Genomic DNA, 23,328 nt, shown 5'->3' with positions numbered 1-23,328 from the left:
GCATCTCTGCCTAGAAGGTCAGCATCCCGGAGTCGCCTCTTCACTGTTGACGTTGAGACTGGTGTTTTTAATGAAGCTGCCAATTGAGGACCTGTGAGGAGTCTGTTTCTCAAACTAGACACTCTAATGTATTTGTCCTCTTGCTCAGTTGTGCACCGGGGCCTCCCACTCCTCTTTCTATTCTGGTTAGAGCCAGTTTGCGCTGTTCTGTGAAGAGAGTAGTACACAGCGTTGTACGAGATCTTCAGTTTCTTGGCAATTTCTCGCATAGAATAGCCTTCATTTCTCAGAACAAGAATAGACTGACGAGTTTCAGAAGAAAGTTATTTGTTTCTGGCCATTTTGAGCCTGTAATCGAACCCACAATTGCTGATGCTCCAGATACTCAACTAGTATCAAGGAGGCCAGTTTTATTGCTTCTTTAATCAGCACAACAGTTTTCAGCTGTGCTAACATAATTGCAAAAGGGTTTTCTAATGATCAATTAGCCTTTTTAAAATGATAAACTTGGATTAGCAAACACAACATGCCATTGGAACACAGGACTGATGGTTGCTGATAATGGGCCTCTGTACGCCTATGAAGATATTCCATTAAAAATCAGCCGTTTCCAGCTACAATAGCCATTTACAACATTAACAATGTCTACACTGTATTTCTGATCAATTTGATGTTATTTTAATGGACAAAAAAATTACTTTTCTTTCGAAAACAAGGACATTTCTAAGTGACCCCAAACTTTTGAACGGTAGTGTGTGTTTTCGTTTGTCATCTCCACTAACCAAATTTAATTGTAAGGACTCTATTAATAATGTAAAATGAACAGCTGTACAGAAAGACTCATGTGAAGGCCTAATTATGGAGAAGGAACCTCTAGATGCAATTAAAGCCTTCAAGTCAGGACAAACTCCAGGGCTGGATGGCATACCAGTTGAGGTATATCAAATATTGTTTTATGTACTCAGAGGTCCTTTATTAGCATGTTTTAACCACTCCTATAAAAATGGTAGATTATCAGACACTCAACAAAAAGTTCTGATTTAATTATTACTGAAACAGGACCCAGGTGGTAAATATAAAATATAATACATGCTGTTAACTAAAGTCACTTGCAGTACATTATAATACATGCTGTTAACTAAAGTCACTTACAGTAAATTATAATACATGCTGTTAACTAAAGTCACTTACAGTACATTATAATACATGCTGTTAACTAAAGTCACTTACAGTAAATGATAATACATGCTGTTAACTAAAGTCACTTGCAGTACATTATAATACATGCTGTTAACTAAAGTCACTTACAGTAAATTATAATACATGCTGTTAACTAAAGTCACTTACAGTACATTATAATACATGCTGTTAACTAAAGTCACTTACAGTAAATTATAATACATGCTGTTAACTAAAGTCACTTACAGTAAATTATAATACATGCTGTTAACTAAAGTCACTTACAGTACATTATAATACATGCTGTTAACTAAAGTCACTTACAGTACATTATAATACATGCTGTTAATAAAGTCACTTACAGTACATTATAATACATGCTGTTAACTAAAGTCACTTACAGTACATTATAATACATGCTGTTAACTAAAGTCACTTACAGTACATTATAATACATGCTGTTAACTAAAGTCACTTACAGTACATTATAATACATGCTGTTAACTAAAGTCACTTACAGTACATTATAATACATGCTGTTAACTAAAGTCACTTACAGTACATTATAATACATGTTTAGTATGTGTCTGTGATCCCTATGGGCCCTGGTCAAACGTAGTGCACTATATAGGGAATAGGACACAAACACACTGTATAGGGAATAGGGTGCTATTTGGGACAAACACAGTACTGACCCTCTCTCCCTCTGTGTCTCTAGGTGTGAGGAGTACTGACCCTCTCTCCCTCTGTGTCTCTAGGTGTGAGGAGTACTGACCCTCTCTCCCTCTGTGTCTCTAGGTGTGAGGAGTACTGACCCTCTCTCCCTCTGTGTCTCTAGGTGTGAGGAGTACTGACCCTCTCTCCCTCTGTGTCTCTAGGTGTGAGGAGTACTGACCCTCTCTCCCTCTGTGTCTCTAGGTGTGAGGAGTACTGACCCTCTCTCCCTCTGTGTCTCTAGGTGTGAGGAGTACTGACCCTCTCTCCCTCTGTGTCTCTAGGTGTGAGGAGTACTGACCCTCTCTCCCTCTGTGTCTCTAGGTGTGAGGAGTACTGACCCTCTCTCCCTCTGTGTCTCTAGGTGTGAGGAGTAGTTTACCCTCTCTCCCTCTGTGTCTCTAGGTGTGAGGAGTACTGACCCTCTCTCCCTCTGTGTCTCTAGGTGTGAGGAGTACTGACCCTCTCTCCCTCTGTGTCTCTAGGTGTGAGGAGTACTGACCCTCTCTCCCTCTGTGTCTCTAGGTGTGAGGAGTACTGACCCTCTCTCCCTCTGTGTCTCTAGGTGTGAGGAGTACTGACCCTCTCTCCCTCTGTGTCTCTAGGTGTGAGGAGTACTGACCCTCTCTCCCTCTGTGTCTCTAGGTGTGAGGAGTACTGACCCTCTCTCCCTCTTGTGTCTCTAGGTGTGAGGAGTACTGACCCTCTCTCCCTCTGTGTCTCTAGGTGTGAGGAGTACTGACCCTCTCTCCCTCTGTGTCTCTAGGTGTGAGGAGTACTGACCCTCTCTCCCTCTGTGTCTCTAGGTGTGAGGAGTAGTTTACCCTCTCTCCCTCTGTGTCTCTAGGTGTGAGGAGTAGTTTACCCTCTCTCCCTCTGTGTCTCTAGGTGTGAGGAGTACTGACCCTCTCTCCCTCTGTGTCTCTAGGTGTGAGAAGTACTGACCCTCTCTCCCTCTGTGTCTCTAGGTGTGAGGAGTACTGACCCTCTCTCCCTCTGTGTCTCTAGGTGTGAGGAGTACTGACCCTCTCTCCCTCTGTGTCTCTAGGTGTGAGGAGTACTGACCCTCTCTCCCTCTGTGTCTCTAGGTGTGAGGAGTACTGACCCTCTCTCCCTCTGTGTCTCTAGGTGTGAGGAGTACTGACCCTCTCTCCCTCTGTGTCTCTAGGTGTGAGGAGTACTGACCCTCTCTCCCTGTGTCTCTAGGTGTGAGAGTACTACCCTCTCTCCCTCTGTGTCTCTAGGTGTGAGGAGTACTGACCCTCTCTCCCTCTGTGTCTCTAGGTGTGAGGAGTACTGACCCTCTCTCCCTCTGTGTCTCTAGGTGTGAGGAGTACTGACCCTCTCTCCCTCTGTGTCTCTAGGTGTGAGGAGTACTGACCCTCTCTCCCTCTGTGTCTCTAGGTGTGAGGAGTACTGACCCTCTCTCCCTCTGTGTCTCTAGGTGTGAGGAGTACTGACCCTCTCTCCCTCTGTGTCTCTAGGTGTGAGGAGTATGCACAGTACAGATATCCAGTGGTCTGCCATCTTGAGTTGGGGCTATGCTGACAACATGCTGAGGCTAAAGAGCAAACAGAGTGAACCGCCCATCAACTTCATACAGTGCTCTCCACTACACCAGGTAAACTATCGTACCAAACCTTTAATATCGCTAAGCCCTAAAGGTAGATTTGGACAGCTGACCAAAGATGAACAACAGGAACCGGGATCCAGAGATTTCCCAGGCAAGCTCCCTCCCACCAAGCTTGTTAACTGAAGTGAATTACAGTACATCACAATACATGTTTAGTATGTTTCTGTGATCCATGGGGGCCCTGGTCAAACGTAGTGCACTATATAGGGAATAGGACACAAACACACTCTCTTGAGGCTGTTAATGACAGATGGAGAAATAGGAGACTCCACAGCACCTTGAGGCTGTTAATGACAGATGGAGAAATAGGAGACTCCACAGCACCTTGAGGCTGTTAATGACAGATGGAGAAATAGGAGACTCCACAGCACCTTGAGGCTGTTAATGACAGATGGAGAAATAGGAGACTCCACAGCACCTTGAGGCTGTTAATGACAGATGGAGAAATAGGAGACTCCACAGCACCTTGAGGCTGTTAATGACAGATGGAGAAAGAGGAGACTCCACAGCACCTTGAGGCTGTTAATGACAGATGGAGAAATAGGAGACTCCAGAGCACCTTGAGGCTGTTAATGACAGATGGAGAAATAGGAGACTCCACAGCACCTTGAGGCTGTTAATGACAGATGGAGAAATAGGAGACTCCACAGCACCTTGAGGCTGTTAATGACAGATGGAGAAAGAGGAGACTCCACTGCACCTTGAGGCTGTTAATGACAGATGGAGAAATAGGAGACTCCAGAGCACCTTGAGGCTGTTAATGACAGATGGGGAAATAGGAGACTCCAGAGCACCTTGAGGCTGTTAATGACAGATGGAGAAATAGGAGACTCCACAGCACCTTGAGGCTGTTAATGACAGATGGAGAAATAGGAGACTCCACAGCACCTTGAGGCTGTTAATGACAGATGGAGAAATAGGAGACTCCACAGCACCTTGAGGCTGTTAATGACAGATGGAGAAATAGGAGACTCCACAGCACCTTGAGGCTGTTAATGACAGATGGAGAAATAGGAGACTCCACAGCACCTTGAGGCTGTTAATGACAGATGGAGAAATAGGAGACTCCACAGCACCTTGAGGCTGTTAATGACAGATGGAGAAATAGGAGACTCCACAGCACCTTGAGGCTGTTAATGACAGATGGAGAAATAGGAGACTCCACAGCACCTTGAGGCTGTTAATGACAGATGGAGAAATAGGAGACTCCACAGCACCTTGAGGCTGTTAATGACAGATGGAGAAATAGGAGACTCCACAGCACCTTGAGGCTGTTAATGACAGATGGAGAAATAGGAGACTCCACAGCACCTTGAGGCTGTTAATGACAGATGGAGAAATAGGAGACTCCACAGCACCTTGAGGCTGTTAATGACAGATGGAGAAATAGGAGACTCCACAGCACCTTGAGGCTGTTAATGACAGATGGAGAAATAGGAGAGTCCACAGCACCTTGAGGCTGTTAATGACAGATGGAGAAATAGGAGACTCCACAGCACCTTGAGGCTGTTAATGACAGATGGAGAAATAGGAGACTCCACAGCACCTTGAGGCTGTTAATGACAGATGGAGAAATAGGAGACTCCACAGCACCTTGAGGCTGTTAATGACAGATGGAGAAATAGGAGACTCCACAGCACCTTGAGGCTGTTAATGACAGATGGAGAAATAGGAGACTCCACAGCACCTTGAGGCTGTTAATGACAGATGGAGAAATAGGAGACTCCACAGCACCTTGAGGCTGTTAATGACAGATGGAGAAATAGGAGACTCCACAGCACCTTGAGGCTGTTAATGACAGATGGAGAAATAGGAGACTCCACAGCACCTTGAGGCTGTTAATGACAGATGGAGAAATAGGAGACTCCACAGCAACTTGAGGCTGTTAATGACAGATGGAGAAATAGGAGACTCCACAGCACCTTGAGGCTGTTAATGACAGATGTAGAAATAGGAGACTCCACAGCACCTTGAGGCTGTTAATGACAGATGGAGAAATAGGAGACTCCACAGCACCTTGAGGCTGTTAATGACAGATGGAGAAATAGGAGACTCCACAGCACCTTGAGGCTGTTAATGACAGATGGAGAAATAGGAGACTCCACAGCACCTTGAGGCTGTTAATGACAGATGGAGAAATAGGAGACTCCACAGCACCTTGAGGCTGTTAATGACAGATGGAGAAATAGGAGACTCCACAGCACCTTGAGGCTGTTAATGACAGATGGAGAAATAGGAGACTCCACAGCACCTTGAGGCTGTTAATGACAGATGGAGAAATAGGAGACTCCACAGCACCTTGAGGCTGTTAATGACAGATGGAGAAATAGGAGACTCCACAGCACCTTGAGGCTGTTAATGACAGATGGAGAAATAGGAGACTCCACAGCACCTACTGTATGAAGAAGACTCCCCATTCAGCTTTGTTAATCATTCCCTCTCTCTAGGTAACAGCGTGTGCCTGGGTGTCTGATGGTTGTCAGCTGTTTACCGGCAGTAGATGTGGAGTCATCACGGCCTACATTAACCGCTTCAGTACATCTACTGTGAGTAGTACAAGCCTATCCTCTCTCTCTCTCTCCTTCTCTCTCTCTCTCTCTCTCTCTCTCTCTCTCTCTCCTTCTCTCTCTCTCTCTCTCTCTCTCTCTCTCTCTCTCTCTCTCTCTCTCTCTCTCTCTCTCTCTCTCTCTCTCCTTCTCTCTCTCGCTGTCTCTCTCTCTCTCTCTCTCTCTCTCCTTCTCTCTCTCTCCTTCTCTCTCTCTCTCTCGCTGTCTCTCTCTCTCTCTCTCTCTCTCTCTCTCTCTCTCTCTCTCTCTCTCTCTCTCTCTCCATAAATATATATATATATATATATACACACTACATGACCAAAAGTATGTGGACACCTGCTCCTCGAACATCTCATTCCAAAATCTTGGGCATTAATATGGAGTTGGTCCCCCCTTTGCTGCTATAACAGCCTCCACTCTTCTGGGAAGGCTTTCCACTAGATGTTGGAACATTGCTGTGGGGACTTGCTTCCATTCAGCCACAAGAGCATTAGTGAGGTCGGGCACTGATGTTTGGTGATTGGGCCTGGCTCGTAGTCGGCGTTCCAATTCATCCCAAAGGTGTTCGATGGGGTTGAGGTCAGGGCTCTGTGCAGGCCAGTCAAGTTCTTCCACACCGATCTCGACAAACCATTTCTGTATGGACCTCGCTTCGTGCATGGGGACATTGTCATGCTGAAACAGGAAAGGACCTTCCCCAAACTGTTGCCACTAAGTTGGAAGCACAGAATCGTCTAGAATGTCATTGTATGCTGTAGCATTAAGATTTCCCTTCACTGGAACTAAGGGGCCTAGCCCGAACCATAAAAAAACATTATTCATCCTCCACCAAACTTTACAGTGCATTGGGGCAGGTAGCGTTCTCCTGGCATCCGCCAAACTCAGATTAGTCCCTTGGACTGCCAGATGGTGAAGCATGATTCATCACTCCAGAGAACTTCCACTGCTCCAGAGTCCAATGGTGGCGAGCTTTACACCACTCCAGCCGACGCTTGGCATTGCTCATGGTGATTTTAGGCTTGTGTGCGGTTGCTCGGCCATGGAAACCCATTTCATGAAGCCCCCAACAAACAGTTCTAATGCTGACGTTGCTTCCAGAGGCAGTTTGGAACTCGGTAGTGAGTGTTGCAACCGAGAACAGACGATTTTTACGCAGTACACGCTTCAGCACTCGGCGGTCCCCGTTCTGTGAGCTTGTGTGGCCTACCACTTCGCGGCTGAGCCGTTGTTGCTCCTAGACGTTTCCACTTCACAATAACAGCACTTCGATTTGTCTGTCCATAACACTTTTTTCCAATCTTCCTCTGTCCAGTGTCTGTGTTCTTTTGCCCATCTTAATCTTTTCTTTTTATTGGCCAGTCTGAGATATGGCTTTTTCTTTGCAACTCTGCCTAGAAGGTCAGCATCCCGGAGTCGCCTCTTCACTGTTGACGTTGAGACTGGTGTTTTGCGGGTACTATTTAATGAAGCTGCCAGTTGAGGACCTGTGAGGCATCTGTTTCTCAAACTAGACACTCTAATGCAGGGTTCTTCAATTCCGGGCCTGGAGGGCCGAAACACCTCTGTTTTTCATCCTCTCCTTCTAATCAGGGGCTAATTCAGACCTGGGACACCAGGTGAGTGCAATTAACTACCAGGTAGAAATAAAAAACAGAAGTGTTTCGGCCCTCCAGGACCGGAATTGAAGAACCCTGCTCTAATGTATTTGTCCTCTTGCTCAGTTGTGCGCCGGGGCCTCCCACTCCTCTTTCTATTCTGGTTAGAGCCAGTTTGCGCTGTTCTGTGAAGGGAGTAGTACACAGTGTTGTACGAGATCTTCAGTTTCTTGGCAATTTCTCGCATGGAATAGCCTTCATTTCTCAGAACAAGAATAGACTGACGAGTTTCAGAAGAAAGTTATTTGTTTCTGGCCATTTTGAGCTTTGAGTTTTATTGCTTCTTTAATCAGCACAACAGTTTTCAGCTGTGCTAACATAATTGCAAAATGGTTTTCTAATGATCAATTAGCCTTTTAAAATGATCAACTTGGATTAGCAAACACAACATGCCATTGGAACACAGGACTGATGGTTGCTGATAATGGGCCTCTGTACGCCTATGAAGATATTCCATTATAAATCAGCCGTTTCCAGCTACAATAGCCATTTACAACATTAACAATGTCTACACTGTATTTCTGATCAATTTGATGTTATTTTAATGGACAAAAAAATTTGCTTTTCTTTCGAAAACAACAATTTCTAAGTGACCCCAAACTTTTGAACAGTAGCATATGTTAACATTACCAAAGCAAGTGGAATAGATAATAAACAAAAGTGAAATAAACAATAAATATTAACAGTAAACATTACACTCAGAAGTTCCAAAAGAATAAAGACATTTCAAATGTCATATTATGTCTATATACAGTGTTGTAACAATGTGCAAATAGTTAAAGTACAAAAGGGAAAATAAATAAACATAAATATGGGTTGTATTTACAATGGTGTTTGTTCTTCACTGGTTGCCCTTTTCTTGTGGCAACAGGTCACAAATATTGCAGCTGTGATGGCACACTGTGGTATTTCACCCAATAGATATGGGAGTTTATCAAAATTGGGTTTGTTTTCTAATTCTTTGTGTGTCTGTGTAATCTGAGGGAAATATGTGTCTCTAATATGGTCATACATTTGGCAGGAGGTTAGGATATGCAGCTCAGTTTCCACCTCATTTTGTGGGCAGTGTGCACATAGCCTGTCTTCTCTTGAGAGCCAGGTCTCTCTCTCTCTCTTTAACAGCACCACATTGAGTACAGTACCGTGGGTCTCCATGGCAACACCCTCAGTCACCCTCCCCCTCCACCCATCCTCCTCTCTCCATCCTTCCGTCCGTCTGCCTCCACATCAACACCCACTGACCACCATTATCCCTCCCCTAGACCCCCACAGTGCATACTCTCTGTCTCGCTCCATCGCTCTCTCCCTCTCTATCTCTCTCTCTCTCTCTCTCTCTCTCTCTCTCTCTCTCTCTCTCTCTCTCTCTCCCTCTCTATCTATCTCTCTCTCACTCTCTCTCTCACTCTCTCTCTCTCTCTCTCTCTCTCTCTCTCTCTCTCTCTCTCTCTCTCTCTCTCTCTCTCTCTCTCTCTCTCTCTCTCTCTCTCTCTCTGTCTCTCTCTCTCTCTGTCTCTCTATCTCTCACTCTCTCTCTCTCTCTCTCTCTCGCTATCAATTGAATTAAATTAAATTCATTAGACTTTATTGACATGGCAAGTTCAATAACTTACATTGTCAAAGTATAATTATTTGTACTGAATGATAATTTTGGGAAAGAAAGATTCTCTTAGGTCTGAGTATTTGTCACAGTGTAATAGGAAATGCAGCTCTGTCTCTACCTCTCCCCGGGGGCAGAGTGAGCACAGCCTGTCCTCTCTGGGCAGCCAGGTTTGCCTGTGACGACCGGTCTCTATAGCCAGACTGTGCTCACTGAGTCTGTACCTAGTCATTGTTTTCCTCAGTTTTCTATCAGTCACAGTGGTCAGATAGTCTGCCACCATGTACTGTCTGTTTAGAGCCAAATAGCATTGAAGTTGACTTTGATTTTCTGTGGTGTCTTTGCAATAGGTGATATATTTTTATTTTTGCTTTGTGATGATTTGGTTGGGCCAGATTTTCTGAGTGCTGTCCTGAGGCTCTATGAGGTTGGTTTTGGTTAGTGAACTGAGCCTCAGAACCAGCTGGCTGAGGGGACTCTTCTCTTGATTCATCTCTTGACATAGTAGAGCTGTGTGATGGAATGTTTTGGGGTCACTTGTTTTTAGATGGTTGTAAAATGTTATGGCTTTTTTTTCTATTTGAATAAGGAGGGGGTATTGGCCCAATTCTGCTCTACATGCGTTATTTTGAGTTTTTCTTTGCACTTGCAATACAGTCTTGGAAAACTCTGCATGCAGTGTTTCGATTGGATGTTTGTCCCATTTGCTCAATTCATTATTAGAGAGCGGACCCCATACTTCGCTGCCATTTAGAGCAATTGGTTCTATAACTGATTGGAAAATCTTAAGCCAGATTCTAATTGGAATTTCAATTTTAATGTTCCTTTTAATGGCATAGAATCCTCTTCTTGCTTTGTCTCTCAGCTCATTCACAGCCATGTGAAAGCTACCTGTGTTGCTGATATTTAGTCCTAGATACAGTGGGGAAAAAAAGTATTTAGTCAGCCACCAATTGTGCATGTTCTCCCACTTAAAAAGATGAGAGAGGCCTGTAATTTTCATCATAGGTACACGTCAACTATGACAGACAAAATGAGAAAAAAAAATCCTGAAAATCACATTGTAGGATTTTTAATGAATTTATTTGCAAATTATGGTGGAAAATAAGTATTTGGTCAATAACAAAAGTTTCTCAATACTTTTTTATATACCCTTTGTTGGCAATGACACAGGTCAAACGTTTTCTGTAAGTCTTCACAAGGTTTTCACACACTGTTGCTGGTATTTTGGCCCATTCCTCCATGCAGATCTCCTCTAGAGCATTGATGTTTTTGGGCTGTCGCTGGGCAACACAGACTTTCAACTCCCTCCAAAGATGTTCTATGGCATTCAGATCTGGAGACTGGCTAGGCCACTCCAGGACCTTGAAATGCTTCTTACGAAGCCACTCCTTCGTTGCCCGGGCAGTGTGTTTGGGATCATTGTCATGCTGAAAGACCCAGCCACGTTTCATCTTCAATGCCCTTGCTGATGGAAGGAGGTTTTCACTCAAAATCTCACGATACATGGCCCCATTCATTCTTTCCTTTACACGGATCAGTCGTCCTGGTCCCTTTGCAGAAAAACAGCCCCAAAGCATGATGTTTCCACCCCCATGCTTCACAGTAGGTATGGTGTTCTTTGGATGCAACTCAGCATTCTTTGTCCTCCAAACACGACGAGTTGAGTTTTTACCAAAAAGTTCTATTTTGGTTTCATCTGACCATATTACATTCTCCCAATCCTCTTCTGGATCATCCAAATGTACTCTAGCAAACTTCAGACGGGCCTGGACATGTACTGGCTTAAGCAGGGGGACACGTCTCGCACTGCAGGATTTGAGTCCCTGGCGGCGTAGTGTGTTACTAATGGTAGGCTTTGTTACTTTGGTCCCAGCTCTCTGCAGGTCATTCACTAGGTCCCCCGTGTGGTTCTGGGATTTTGCTCACCGTTCTTGTGATCATTTTGACCCCACGGGGTGAGATCTTGCGTGGAGCCCCAGATCGAGGGAGATTATCAGTGGTCTTGTATGTCTTCCATTTCCTAATAATTGCTCCCACAGTTGATTTCTTCAAACCAAGCTGCTTACCTATTGCAGATTCAGTCTTCCCAGCCTGGTGCAGGTCTACAATTTTGTTTCTGGTGTCCTTTGACAGCTCTTTGGTCTTGGCCATAGTGGAGTTTGGAGTGTGACTGTTTGAGGTTGTGGACAGGTGTCTTTTATACTGATAACAAGTTCAAACAGGTGCCATTAATACAGGTAACGAGTGGAGGACAGAGGAGCCTCTTAAAGAAGAAGTTACAGGTCTGTGAGAGCCAGAAATCTTGCTTGTTTGTAGGTGACCAAATACTAATTTTCCACCATAATTTGCAAATAAATTCATTAAAAATCCTACAATGTGATTTTCTGGATTTTTTTTCCTCAATTTGTCTGTCATAGTTGACGTGTACCTATGATGAAAATTACAGGCCTCTCTCATCTTTTTAAGTGGGAGAACTTGCACAATTAGTGGCTGACTAAATACTTTTTTTCCCCACTGTATGTGTAGTTTTTGGTGTGTTCTAATAGAACTGTGTCCAAATAGAATTTATATTTGTGATCCTGATTTCTGGACCTTTTTTGGAATATCATTATATTCGGGATTTTTAGGTTAAGTGTCAGAGCCCAGGTCTGACAGAACCTGTGCAGATGATCTAGATGCTGCTGTAACCCCTCCTTAGTGGGAGACAGTAGCACCAGGTCATCTGCGTACAGCAGACACTTGATTTCAGTGTTGTGTAGGGTGAGATCAGGTGCTGCAGATTCTGCTAATGTTTTTGCCAATTCATTAATGTAGATGTTAAATAGTGTTGGACTTATTGGGCAGCCCTGTTTCACTCCACGTCCCTGAGAGAAGAAGTCTGTTTGCTTGTTGCCGATTTTAACCGCACATTTGTTTTTAGTGTACATTGATTTAATAACATCATATGTTATCCCTCCAATACCACTTTCTATTAGCTTATTAAAAAAAGACCTTTGTGACAAATTGAATCAAATGCTTTCTTGAAGTCTACAAAACATGAGTAGATTTAGCCTTTGTTGTGGTTGACTTGTTTGTCAGTTAGTGTGGAGGGTGTAAATGTGGTCTGGTGTACGATAATTTGTTACAAATCCAATCTGGCTTCTGCTCAGGACGTTGTGTTCATCAAGGAAATGACGTGGTCTGCTATTTATAATACTGCAGGGAATTTACCCCAAGTTGCTGTTAATGCAAATTCCTCTGTAATTATTTGGGTCAAATTTTTCAAAATTTTTATAGATTGGTGTGATCAATCCTTGGTTCCAAATATCGGGGGAAATACCTGCAGTGAGGATAATGTTCAATAGTTAGAGTATATCCGAATTTGTGGTCTATATATTTGATCATTTCATTTAAAATACCATCAGCACCACAGGCCTTTTTGAGTTGGAGAGTGCATCGTTTTTCCAATAATTATTGTTCTGTACTTGGGGTATCCACAAGATTCTGATAGTCTTTGACTGCTGATTCAAGGATTTGTAATTTTTCTTGTATATCTTGTTGTTCTGGGCTCTTTGTTATATTGCTGTAGAGGTTTGCAAAGTGATTTCTCCACATATCCCCATTTTGGATATCCAATTCCTCATGATGAGGTTTGTTTAATTTATTCAAATTCTCCCAGAAGTGGGTTGATGGATTCCTCAATTACATCCAGCTGATTTCTAATGTGCTGTTCCTTTTTTGTTCTTAGGGTGTGTTTGTATTGCTTCAGTGTTTCCCCATTTTGAAAGAGTATTTTTTTGTTGTCTGGTTCTCTGTGTTTCTGATTAGATACACTACCGGTCAAAAGTTTTAGAACACCTACTCATTCAAGGGTTTTTCTTTATTTTTACTATTTTCTACATTGTAGAATAATAGTGAAGACATCAAATCTATGAAATAACACAGATGGAATCATGTAGTAACCAAAAAAAATGTTAAACAAATCAAAATATATTTTATATTTGAGATTCCTCAAATAGCCACCCATTGCCTTGATGACAGCTTTGCACACTCTTGGCATTCTCTCAACCAGCTTCATGAGGTAGTCACCTGGAATGCATTTCAATTAACAGGTGTGCCTTCTTAAAAGTTAATTTGTGGAATTTCTTTCCTTAATGCGTTTGAGCCAATCAGTTGTGTTGTGTCAAGGTAGGGGTGGTATACAGAAGATAGCCCTATTTGGTAAAAGACCAAGTCCATATTATGGCAAGAACAGCTCAAATAATCAAAGAGAAACGACAGTCCATCATTACTTTAAGACATGAAGGTCAGTCAATATGGAACATTTCAAGAACTTTGAAAGTTTCTTCAAGTGCAGTCGCAAAAACCATCAAGCGCTATGATGAAACTGGCTCTCATGAGGACCGCCACAGGAATGGAAGACCCAGAGTTACCTCTGCTGCAGAGGATAAGTTAATTAGAGTTACCAGCCTCAGAAATTGTAGCCCAAATAAATTCTTCACAGAGTTCAAGTAACAGACACATCTCAACATCAACTATTCAGAGGAGACTGTGTGAATCAGGCCTTCGTGGTCGAATTGCTGCAAAGAAACCACTACTAAAGGACACCAATAAGAAGAAGAGACTTGCTTGGGCCAAGAAACACGAGCAATGGACATTAGACCGGTGGTTCCAACCGCCGTGTCTTTGTGAGACGCAGTGTGGGTGAACGGATGATCTCCTCATGTGTGGTTCCCAATTTAAAGCATGGAGGAGGAGGTGTTATGGTGTGGGGGTGCTTTGCTGGTGACACTGACTGTGATTTATTTAGAACACTTAACCAGCATGGCTACCACAGCATTCGGCAGCGATATGCCATCCCATCTGGTTTGGGCTTATTGGGACTATAATTTGTTTTTCAACAGGACAATGACCCAACACACCTCCAGGCTTTGTAATGGCTATTTTACCAAAAGAGATTGGATTTTTTTGGCTACTAATTGTTTTTTGGTAGATTTCTGTACTGTTTGCACTCCATCTATAGGCCTGTTTTAGCCATGATTGGGCCATGATGCTTCATGGTTGGGTTCTGCTCTTCTCAGATACACTGTGATTTTACTGTGGTCTGAGAGAGGTGTTAGTGGGCTGACTGTGAAGGCTCTGTGAGACTCTGGGTTGAGGTCGGTGATTAAGTAGTCTACAGTACTGCTGCCAAGGGATGAGCTGTAGGTGAACCTACCAAAAGAGTCCCCTCTTAGCCTACCATTGACTATGTACAGACCCAGTGTTCAATAGAGCTTCAGGAGATGGTCTCCATTTTAGTTTTTCACTTTGTCATAGTTGTTTCTGGGGCGGTATGTGGGGAGGGAAAGGTTGTTGCTTCCCAGTAGGTGTTTGTCCCCATGACTGTTAATAGTGTCTAGTTCTTCTGCTGTTCTAGCATTCAGGTCTCCACAGACCAGCACGTTGCCTTGAGCCTGAAAGTGACTAATCTCCCCCTCTAGAATGGAGAAACTCTCTTCATTGAAGTAGGATGACTCTGAGGGGGGAATGTCTGTGGCACAGAGGAATACATTTTTATCGGTTAAGATGGCCTCCTTATTGATATTTAACCAGAATTCTCCTGTTTTGATCAATTCCATTGAATGACTTAGTTCGTTAGTTAGTAAATACCATAGTAGCATTTTTCTCCCTGAAGCTGCTATTTCTGGAGTTCTTTACTTGGTGATGTGTGTATCTTCCTCCTCCTCCTCCTCCTCCTCCTCCTCCTCCTCCTCCTCCCTGTGTGTATCTAGATGTTAACCCCCTCCTCCCTGTGTGTCTCTAGATGTTAACCCCCTCCTCCCTGTGTGTCTCTAGATGTTAACCCCCTCCTCCCTGTGTGTCTCTAGATGTTAACTCCCTCCTCCCTGTGTGTCTCTAGATGTTAACTCCCTCCTCCCTGTGTGTCTCTAGATGTTAACTCCCTCCTCCCTGTGTGTCTCTAGATGTTAACTCCCTCCTCCCTGTGTGTATCTAGATGTTAACTCCCTCCTCCCTGTGTGTCTCTAGATGTTAACCCCCTCCTCCCTGTGTGTCTCTAGATGTTAACTCCCTCCTCCCTGTGTGTATCTAGATGTTAACTCCCTCCTCCCTGTGTGTCTCTAGATGTTAACCCCCTCCTCCCTGTGTGTCTCTAGATGTTAACCCCCTCCTCCCTGTGTGTATCTAGATGTTAACCCCCTCCTCCCTGTGTGTCTCTAGATGTTAACCCCCTCCTCCCTGTGTGTCTCTAGATGTTAACTCCCTCCTCCCTGTGTCTCTAGATGTTAACCCCCTCCTCCCTGTGTATCTAGATGTTAACCCCCTCCTCCCTGTGTGTCTCTAGATGTTAACCCCCTCCTCCCTGTGTGTCTCTAGATGTTAACTCCCTCCTCCCTGTGTGTATCTAGATGTTAACTCCCTCCTCCCTGTGTGTATCTAGATGTTAACTCCCTCCTCCCTGTGTGTCTCTAGATGTTAACCCCTCCTCCCTGTGTATCTAGATGTTAACCCCCTCCTCCCTGTGTGTCTCTAGATGTTAACCCCCTCCTCCCTGTGTGTCTCTAGATGTTAACTCCCTCCTCCCTGTGTGTATCTAGATGTTAACCCCTCCTCCCTGTGTGTCTCTAGATGTTAACTCCCTCCTCCCTGTGTGTATCTAGATGTTAACTCCCTCCTCCCTGTGTGTATCTAGATGTTAACTCCCTCCTCCCTGTGTGTATCTAGATGTTAACTCCCTCCTCCCTGTGTGTCTCTAGATGTTAACCCCCTCCTCCCTGTGTATCTAGATGTTAACCCCCTCCTCCCTGTGTGTCTCTAGATGTTAACCCCCTCCTCCCTGTGTGTATCTAGATGTTAACCCCCTCCTCCCTGTGTGTCTCTAGATGTTAACTCCCTCCTCCCTGTGTGTATCTAGATGTTAACCCCCCTCCTCCCTGTGTGTATCTAGATGTTAACCCCTCCTCCCTGTGTGTATCTAGATGTTAACTCCCTCCTCCCTGTGTGTATCTAGATGTTAACTCCCTCCTCCCTGTGTGTCTCTAGATGTTAACTCCCTCCTCCCTGTGTGTCTCTAGATGTTAACTCCCTCCTCCCTGTGTGTATCTAGATGTTAACTCCTCCTCCCTGTGTGTCTCTAGATGTTAACCCCCCTCCTCCCTGTGTGTCTCTAGATGTTAACTCCCTCCTCCCTGTGTGTATCTAGATGTTAACTCCCTCCTCCCTGTGTGTCTCTAGATGTTAACCCCCTCCTCCCTGTGTGTCTCTAGATGTTAACCCCCTCCTCCCTGTGTGTCTCTAGATGTTAACTCCCTCCTCCCTGTGTGTCTCTAGATGTTAACTCCCTCCTCCCTGTGTGTCTCTAGATGTTAACTCCCTCCTCCCTGTGTGTCTCTAGATGTTAACTCCCTCCTCCCTGTGTGTATCTAGATGTTAACTCCCTCCTCCCTGTGTGTCTCTAGATGTTAACCCCCTCCTCCCTGTGTGTCTCTAGATGTTAACTCCTCCTCCCTGTGTGTATCTAGATGTTAACTCCCTCCTCCCTGTGTGTCTCTAGATGTTAACCCCCTCCTCCCTGTGTGTCTCTAGATGTTAACCCCCTCCTCCCTGTGTGTATCTAGATGTTAACCCCTCCTCCCTGTGTGTCTCTAGATGTTAACCCCCTCCTCCCTGTGTGTCTCTAGATGTTAACTCCCTCCTCCCTGTGTCTCTAGATGTTAACCCCCTACTCCCTGTGTATCTAGATGTTAACCCCCTCCTCCCTGTGTGTCTCTAGATGTTAACCCCCTCCTCCCTGTGTGTCTCTAGATGTTAACTCCCTCCTCCCTGTGTGTATCTAGATGTTAACTCCCTCCTCCCTGTGTGTATCTAGATGTTAACTCCCTCCTCCCTGTGTGTCTCTAGATGTTAACCCCCTCCTCCCTGTGTATCTAGATGTTAACCCCCTCCTCCCTGTGTGTCTCTAGATGTTAACCCCCTCCTCCCTGTGTGTCTCTAGATGTTAACTCCCTCCTCCCTGTGTGTATCTAGATGTTAACCCCCTCCTCCCTGTGTGTCTCTAGATGTTAACTCCCTCCTCCCTGTGTGTATCTAGATGTTAACTCCCTCCTCCCTGTGTGTATCTAGATGTTAACTCCCTCCTCCCTGTGTGTATCTAGATGTTAACTCCCTCCTCCCTGTGTGTCTCTAGATGTTAACCCCCTCCTCCCTGTGTATCTAGATGTTAACCCCCTCCTCCCTGTGTGTCTCTAGATGTTAACCCCCTCCTCCCTGTGTGTATCTAGATGTTAACCCCTCCTCCCTGTGTGTCTCTAGATGTTAACTCCCTCCTCCCTGTGTGTATCTAGATGTTAACCCCCTCCTCCCTGTGTGTATCTAGATGTTAACCCCCTCCTCCCTGTGTGTATCTAGATGTTAACTCCCTCCTCCCTGTGTGTATCTAGATGTTAACTCCCTCCTCCCTGTGTGTCTCTAGATGTTAACTCCCTCCTCCCTGTGTGTCTCTAGATGTTAACTCCCTCCTCCCTGTGTGTATCTAGATGTTAACTCCCTCCTCCCTGTGTGTCTCTAGATGTTAACCCCCTCCTCCCTGTGTGTCTCTAGATGTTAACTCCCTCCTCCCTGTGTGTATCTAGATGTTAACTCCCTCCTCCCTGTGTGTCTCTAGATGTTAACCCCCTCCTCCCTGTGTGTCTCTAGATGTTAACCCCCTCCTCCCTGTGTGTCTCTAGATGTTAACCCCTCCTCCCTGTGTGTCTCTAGATGTTATCCCCCTCCTCCCTGTGTGTCTCTAGATGTTAACCCCCCTCCTCCCTGTGTGTCTCTAGATGTTAACTCCCTCCTCCCTGTGTCTCTAGATGTTAACCCCTCCTCCCTGTGTATCTAGATGTTAACCCCCTCCTCCCTGTGTGTCTCTAGATGTTAACCCCTCCTCCCTGTGTGTCTCTAGATGTTAACTCCCTCCTCCCTGTGTGTATCTAGATGTTAACTCCCTCCTCCCTGTGTGTATCTAGATGTTAACTCCCTCATCCCTGTGTGTCTCTAGATGTTAACCCCTCCTCCCTGTGTATCTAGATGTTAACCCCCTCCTCCCTGTGTGTCTCTAGATGTTAACCCCCTCCTCCCTGTGTGTCTCTAGATGTTAACTCCCTCCTCCCTGTGTGTATCTAGATGTTAACCCCCTCCTCCCTGTGTGTCTCTAGATGTTAACTCCCTCCTCCCTGTGTGTATCTAGATGTTAACTCCCTCCTCCCTGTGTGTATCTAGATGTTAACTCCCTCCTCCCTGTGTGTATCTAGATGTTAACTCCCTCCTCCCTGTGTGTCTCTAGATGTTAACCCCTCCTCCCTGTGTATCTAGATGTTAACCCCTCCTCCCTGTGTGTCTCTAGATGTTAACCCCTCCTCCCTGTGTGTATCTAGATGTTAACCCCCTCCTCCCTGTGTGTCTCTAGATGTTAACTCCCTCCTCCCTGTGTGTATCTAGATGTTAACCCCCTCCTCCCTGTGTGTATCTAGATGTTAACCCCCTCCTCCCTGTGTGTATCTAGATGTTAACTCCCTCCTCCCTGTGTGTATCTAGATGTTAACCCCCCTCCTCCCTGTGTGTCTCTAGATGTTAACCCCCTCCTCCCTGTGTGTCTCTAGATGTTAACTCCCTCCTCCCTGTGTGTCTCTAGATGTTAACCCCTCCTCCCTGTGTATCTAGATGTTAACCCCCTCCTCCCTGTGTGTCTCTAGATGTTAACCCCCTCCTCCCCTGTGTGTATCTAGATGTTAACCCCCTCCTCCCTGTGTGTCTCTAGATGTTAACTCCCTCCTCCCTGTGTGTATCTAGATGTTAACCCCCTCCTCCCTGTGTGTATCTAGATGTTAACCCCCTCCTCCCTGTGTGTATCTAGATGTTAACTCCCTCCTCCCTGTGTGTATCTAGATGTTAACTCCTCCTCCCTGTGTGTCTCTAGATGTTAACCCCCCTCCTCCCTGTGTGTCTCTAGATGTTAACTCCCTCCTCCCTGTGTGTCTCTAGATGTTAACTCCCTCCTCCCTGTGTGTATCTAGATGTTAACCCCCTCCTCCCTGTGTGTATCTAGATGTTAACCCCCTCCTCCCTGTGTGTATCTAGATGTTAACTCCCTCCTCCCTGTGTGTATCTAGATGTTAACCCCCTCCTCCCTGTGTGTCTCTAGATGTTAACCCCCTCCTCCCTGTGTGTATCTAGATGTTAACTCCCTCCTCCCTGTGTGTCTCTAGATGTTAACCCCCTCCTCCCTGTGTATCTAGATGTTAACCCCCTCCTCCCTGTGTGTCTCTAGATGTTAACCCCCTCCTCCCTGTGTGTATCTAGATGTTAACCCCCTCCTCCCTGTGTGTCTCTAGATGTTAACTCCCTCCTCCCTGTGTGTATCTAGATGTTAACCCCCTCCTCCCTGTGTGTATCTAGATGTTAACCCCCTCCTCCCTGTGTGTATCTAGATGTTAACTCCCCTCCTCCCTGTGTGTATCTAGATGTTAACTCCCTCCTCCCTGTGTGTCTCTAGATGTTAACCCCCTCCTCCCTGTGTGTCTCTAGATGTTAACTCCTCCTCCCTGTGTGTATCTAGATGTTAACTCCCTCCTCCCTGTGTGTATCTAGATGTTAACTCCCCTCCTCCCTGTGTGTCTCTAGATGTTAACCCCCTCCTCCCTGTGTGTCTCTAGATGTTAACTCCCCTCCTCCCTGTGTGTCTCTAGATGTTAACCCCTCCTCCCTGTGTGTCTCTAGATGTTAACTCCCTCCTCCCTGTGTGTCTCTAGATGTTAACCCCCTCCTCCCTGTGTGTCTCTAGATGTTAACCCCCTCCTCCCTGTGTGTCTCTAGATGTTAACCCCCTCCTCCCTGTGTCTCTAGATGTTAACTCCCTCCTCCCTGTGTGTCTCTAGATGTTAACCCCCCCTCCTCCTGTGTGTCTCTAGATGTTAACTCCCTCCTCCCTGTGTGTCTCTAGATGTTAACCCCCTCCTCCCTGTGTGTCTCTAGATGTTAACTCCCTCCTCCTGTGTGTCTCTAGATGTTAACCCCCTCCTCCCTGTGTGTCTCTAGATGTTAACCCCCTCCTCCCTGTGTGTCTCTAGATGTTAACCCCCTCCTCCCGTGTGTCTCTAGATGTTAACTCCCTCCTCCCTGTGTGTCTCTAGATGTTAACCCCCTCCTCCCTGTGTGTCTCTAGATGTTAACTCCCTCCTCCCTGTGTCTCTAGATGTTAACCCCCTCCTCCCTGTGTGTCTCTAGATGTTAACTCCCTCCTCCCTGTGTGTCTCTAGATGTTAACCCCCTCCTCCCTGTGTGTCTCTAGATGTTAACTCCCTCCTCCCTGTGTGTCTAGATGTTAATCCCCCTCCTCCCTGTGTGTCTCTAGATGTTAACTCCCTCCTCCCTGTGTGTCTCTAGATGTTAACCCCCTCCTCCTGTGTGTCTCTAGATGTTAACTCCCTCCTCCCTTGTGTCTCTAGATGTTAACCCCCTCCTCCCTGTGTGTATCTAGATGTTAACCCCCTCCTCCCTGTGTGTCTCTAGATGTTAACCCCCTCCTCCTGTGTGTCTCTAGATGTTAACTCCCTCCTCCCTGTGTGTATCTAGATGTTAACTCCCTCCTCCCTGTGTGTATCTAGATGTTAACTCCCTCCTCCCTGTGTGTCTCTAGATGTTAACCCCCCTCCTCCCTGTGTATCTAGATGTTAACCCCTCCTCCCTGTGTGTCTCTAGATGTTAACCCCCTCCTCCCTGTGTGTCTCTAGATGTTAACTCCCTCCTCCCTGTGTGTATCTAGATGTTAACCCCCTCCTCCCTGTGTGTCTCTAGATGTTAACTCCCTCCTCCCTGTGTGTATCTAGATGTTAACTCCCTCCTCCCTGTGTGTATCTAGATGTTAACTCCCTCCTCCCTGTGTGTATCTAGATGTTAACTCCCTCCTCCCTGTGTGTCTCTAGATGTTAACCCCCTCCTCCCTGTGTATCTAGATGTTAACCCCCTCCTCCCTGTGTGTCTCTAGATGTTAACCCCCTCCTCCCTGTGTGTATCTAGATGTTAACCCCCTCCTCCCTGTGTGTCTCTAGATGTTAACTCCCTCCTCCCTGTGTGTATCTAGATGTTAACCCCCTCCTCCCTGTGTGTATCTAGATGTTAACCCCCTCCTCCCTGTGTGTATCTAGATGTTAACTCCCTCCTCCCTGTGTGTATCTAGATGTTAACTCCCTCCTCCCTGTGTGTCTCTAGATGTTAACTCCCTCCTCCCTGTGTGTCTCTAGATGTTAACTCCCTCCTCCTGTGTGTATCTAGATGTTAACTCCCTCCTCCCTGTGTGTCTCTAGATGTTAACCCCCTCCTCCCTGTGTGTCTCTAGATGTTAACTCCCTCCTCCCTGTGTGTATCTAGATGTTAACTCCCTCCTCCCCTGTGTGTCTCTAGATGTTAACCCCTCCTCCCTGTGTGTCTCTAGATGTTAACCCCCTCCTCCCTGTGTGTATCTAGATGTTAACCCCCTCCTCCCTGTGTGTCTCTAGATGTTAACCCCCTCCTCCCTGTGTGTCTCTAGATGTTAACTCCCTCCTCCCTGTGTCTCTAGATGTTAACCCCCTCCTCCCTGTGTATCTAGATGTTAACCCCCTCCTCCCTGTGTGTCTCTAGATGTTAACCCCCTCCTCCCTGTGTGTCTCTAGATGTTAACTCCCTCCTCCCTGTGTGTATCTAGATGTTAACTCCCTCCTCCCTGTGTGTATCTAGATGTTAACTCCCTCCTCCCTGTGTGTATCTAGATGTTAACCCCCTCCTCCCTGTGTGTCTCTAGATGTTAACCCCCTCCTCCCTGTGTGTCTCTAGATGTTAACCCCCTCCTCCCTGTGTGTATCTAGATGTTAACCCCCTCCTCCCTGTGTGTCTCTAGATGTTAACTCCCTCCTCCCTGTGTGTATCTAGATGTTAACCCCCTCCTCCCTGTGTGTCTCTAGATGTTAACCCCCTCCTCCCTGTGTGTCTCTAGATGTTAACCCCCTCCTCCCTGTGTGTCTCTAGATGTTAACTCCCTCCTCCCTGTGTGTCTCTAGATGTTAACCCCCTCCTCCCTGTGTGTCTCTAGATGTTAACTCCCTCCTCCCTGTGTCTCTAGATGTTAACCCCCTCCTCCCTGTGTATCTAGATGTAAACCCCCTCCTCCCTGTGTGTCTCTAGATGTTAACCCTCTCCTCCCTGTGTGTCTCTAGATGTTAACTCCCTCCTCCCTGTGTGTATCTAGATGTTAACTCCCTCCTCCCTGTGTGTATCTAGATGTTAACTCCCCTCCTCCTGTGTGTCTCTAGATGTTAACCCCCTCCTCCCTGTGTATCTAGATGTTAACCCCCTCCTCCCTGTGTGTCTCTAGATGTTAACCCCCTCCTCCCTGTGTGTCTCTAGATGTTAACTCCCTCCTCCCTGTGTGTATCTAGATGTTAACTCCCTCCTCCCTGTGTTTCTCTAGATGTTAACCCCTCCTCCCTGTGTATCTAGATGTTAACCCCTCCTCCCTGTGTGTCTCTAGATGTTAACCCCCTCCTCCCTGTGTGTATCTAGATGTTAACCCCCCTCCTCCCTGTGTGTCTCTAGATGTTAACTCCCTCCTCCCTGTGTGTATCTAGATGTTAACCCCCTCCTCCCTGTGTGTCTAGATGTTAACTCCCTCCTCCCTGTGTGTATCTAGATGTTAACCCCCCTCCTCCCTGTGTATCTAGATGTTAACCCCCTCCTCCCTGTGTGTCTCTAGATGTTAACCCCCTCCTCCCTGTGTGTATCTAGATGTTAACCCCCTCCTCCCTGTGTGTATCTGGATGTTAACCCCCTCCTCCCTGTGTGTATCTAGATGTTAACCCCCTCCTCCCTGTGTGTCTCTAGATGTTAACCCCCTCCTCCCTGTGTGTCTCTAGATGTTAACCCCCTCCTCCCTGTGTGTCTCTAGATGTTAACTCCCTCCTCCCTGTGTGTCTCTAGATGTTAACCCCCTCCTCCCTGTGT

General features: G+C 45.9%; 1 protein-coding gene across 1 annotated transcript in view; it reads left to right on the top strand.

Annotated features, from left to right (window-relative positions):
* lyst (lysosomal trafficking regulator) overlaps nucleotides 1-23,328 on the top strand; it is a gene marked incomplete at its 5' end in the record, with an annotated part of 184,562 nt that overhangs the window by 154,352 nt on the left and 6,882 nt on the right. The window contains 2 exons of the mRNA XM_045214042.1: nucleotides 3,378-3,514; nucleotides 5,974-6,072. Of these exons, the coding sequence (XP_045069977.1) occupies nucleotides 3,378-3,514; nucleotides 5,974-6,072 (236 nt within the window). The remainder of the gene's footprint in view (nucleotides 1-3,377; nucleotides 3,515-5,973; nucleotides 6,073-23,328) is intronic.

The sequence above is a fragment of the Coregonus clupeaformis genome, unplaced genomic scaffold (genome assembly GCF_020615455.1).
Source record: "Coregonus clupeaformis isolate EN_2021a unplaced genomic scaffold, ASM2061545v1 scaf0191, whole genome shotgun sequence".
NCBI classification, from domain to species: domain Eukaryota; kingdom Metazoa; phylum Chordata; class Actinopteri; order Salmoniformes; family Salmonidae; genus Coregonus; species Coregonus clupeaformis.
This window is presented reverse-complemented; position numbering and strand designations above follow the sequence as displayed.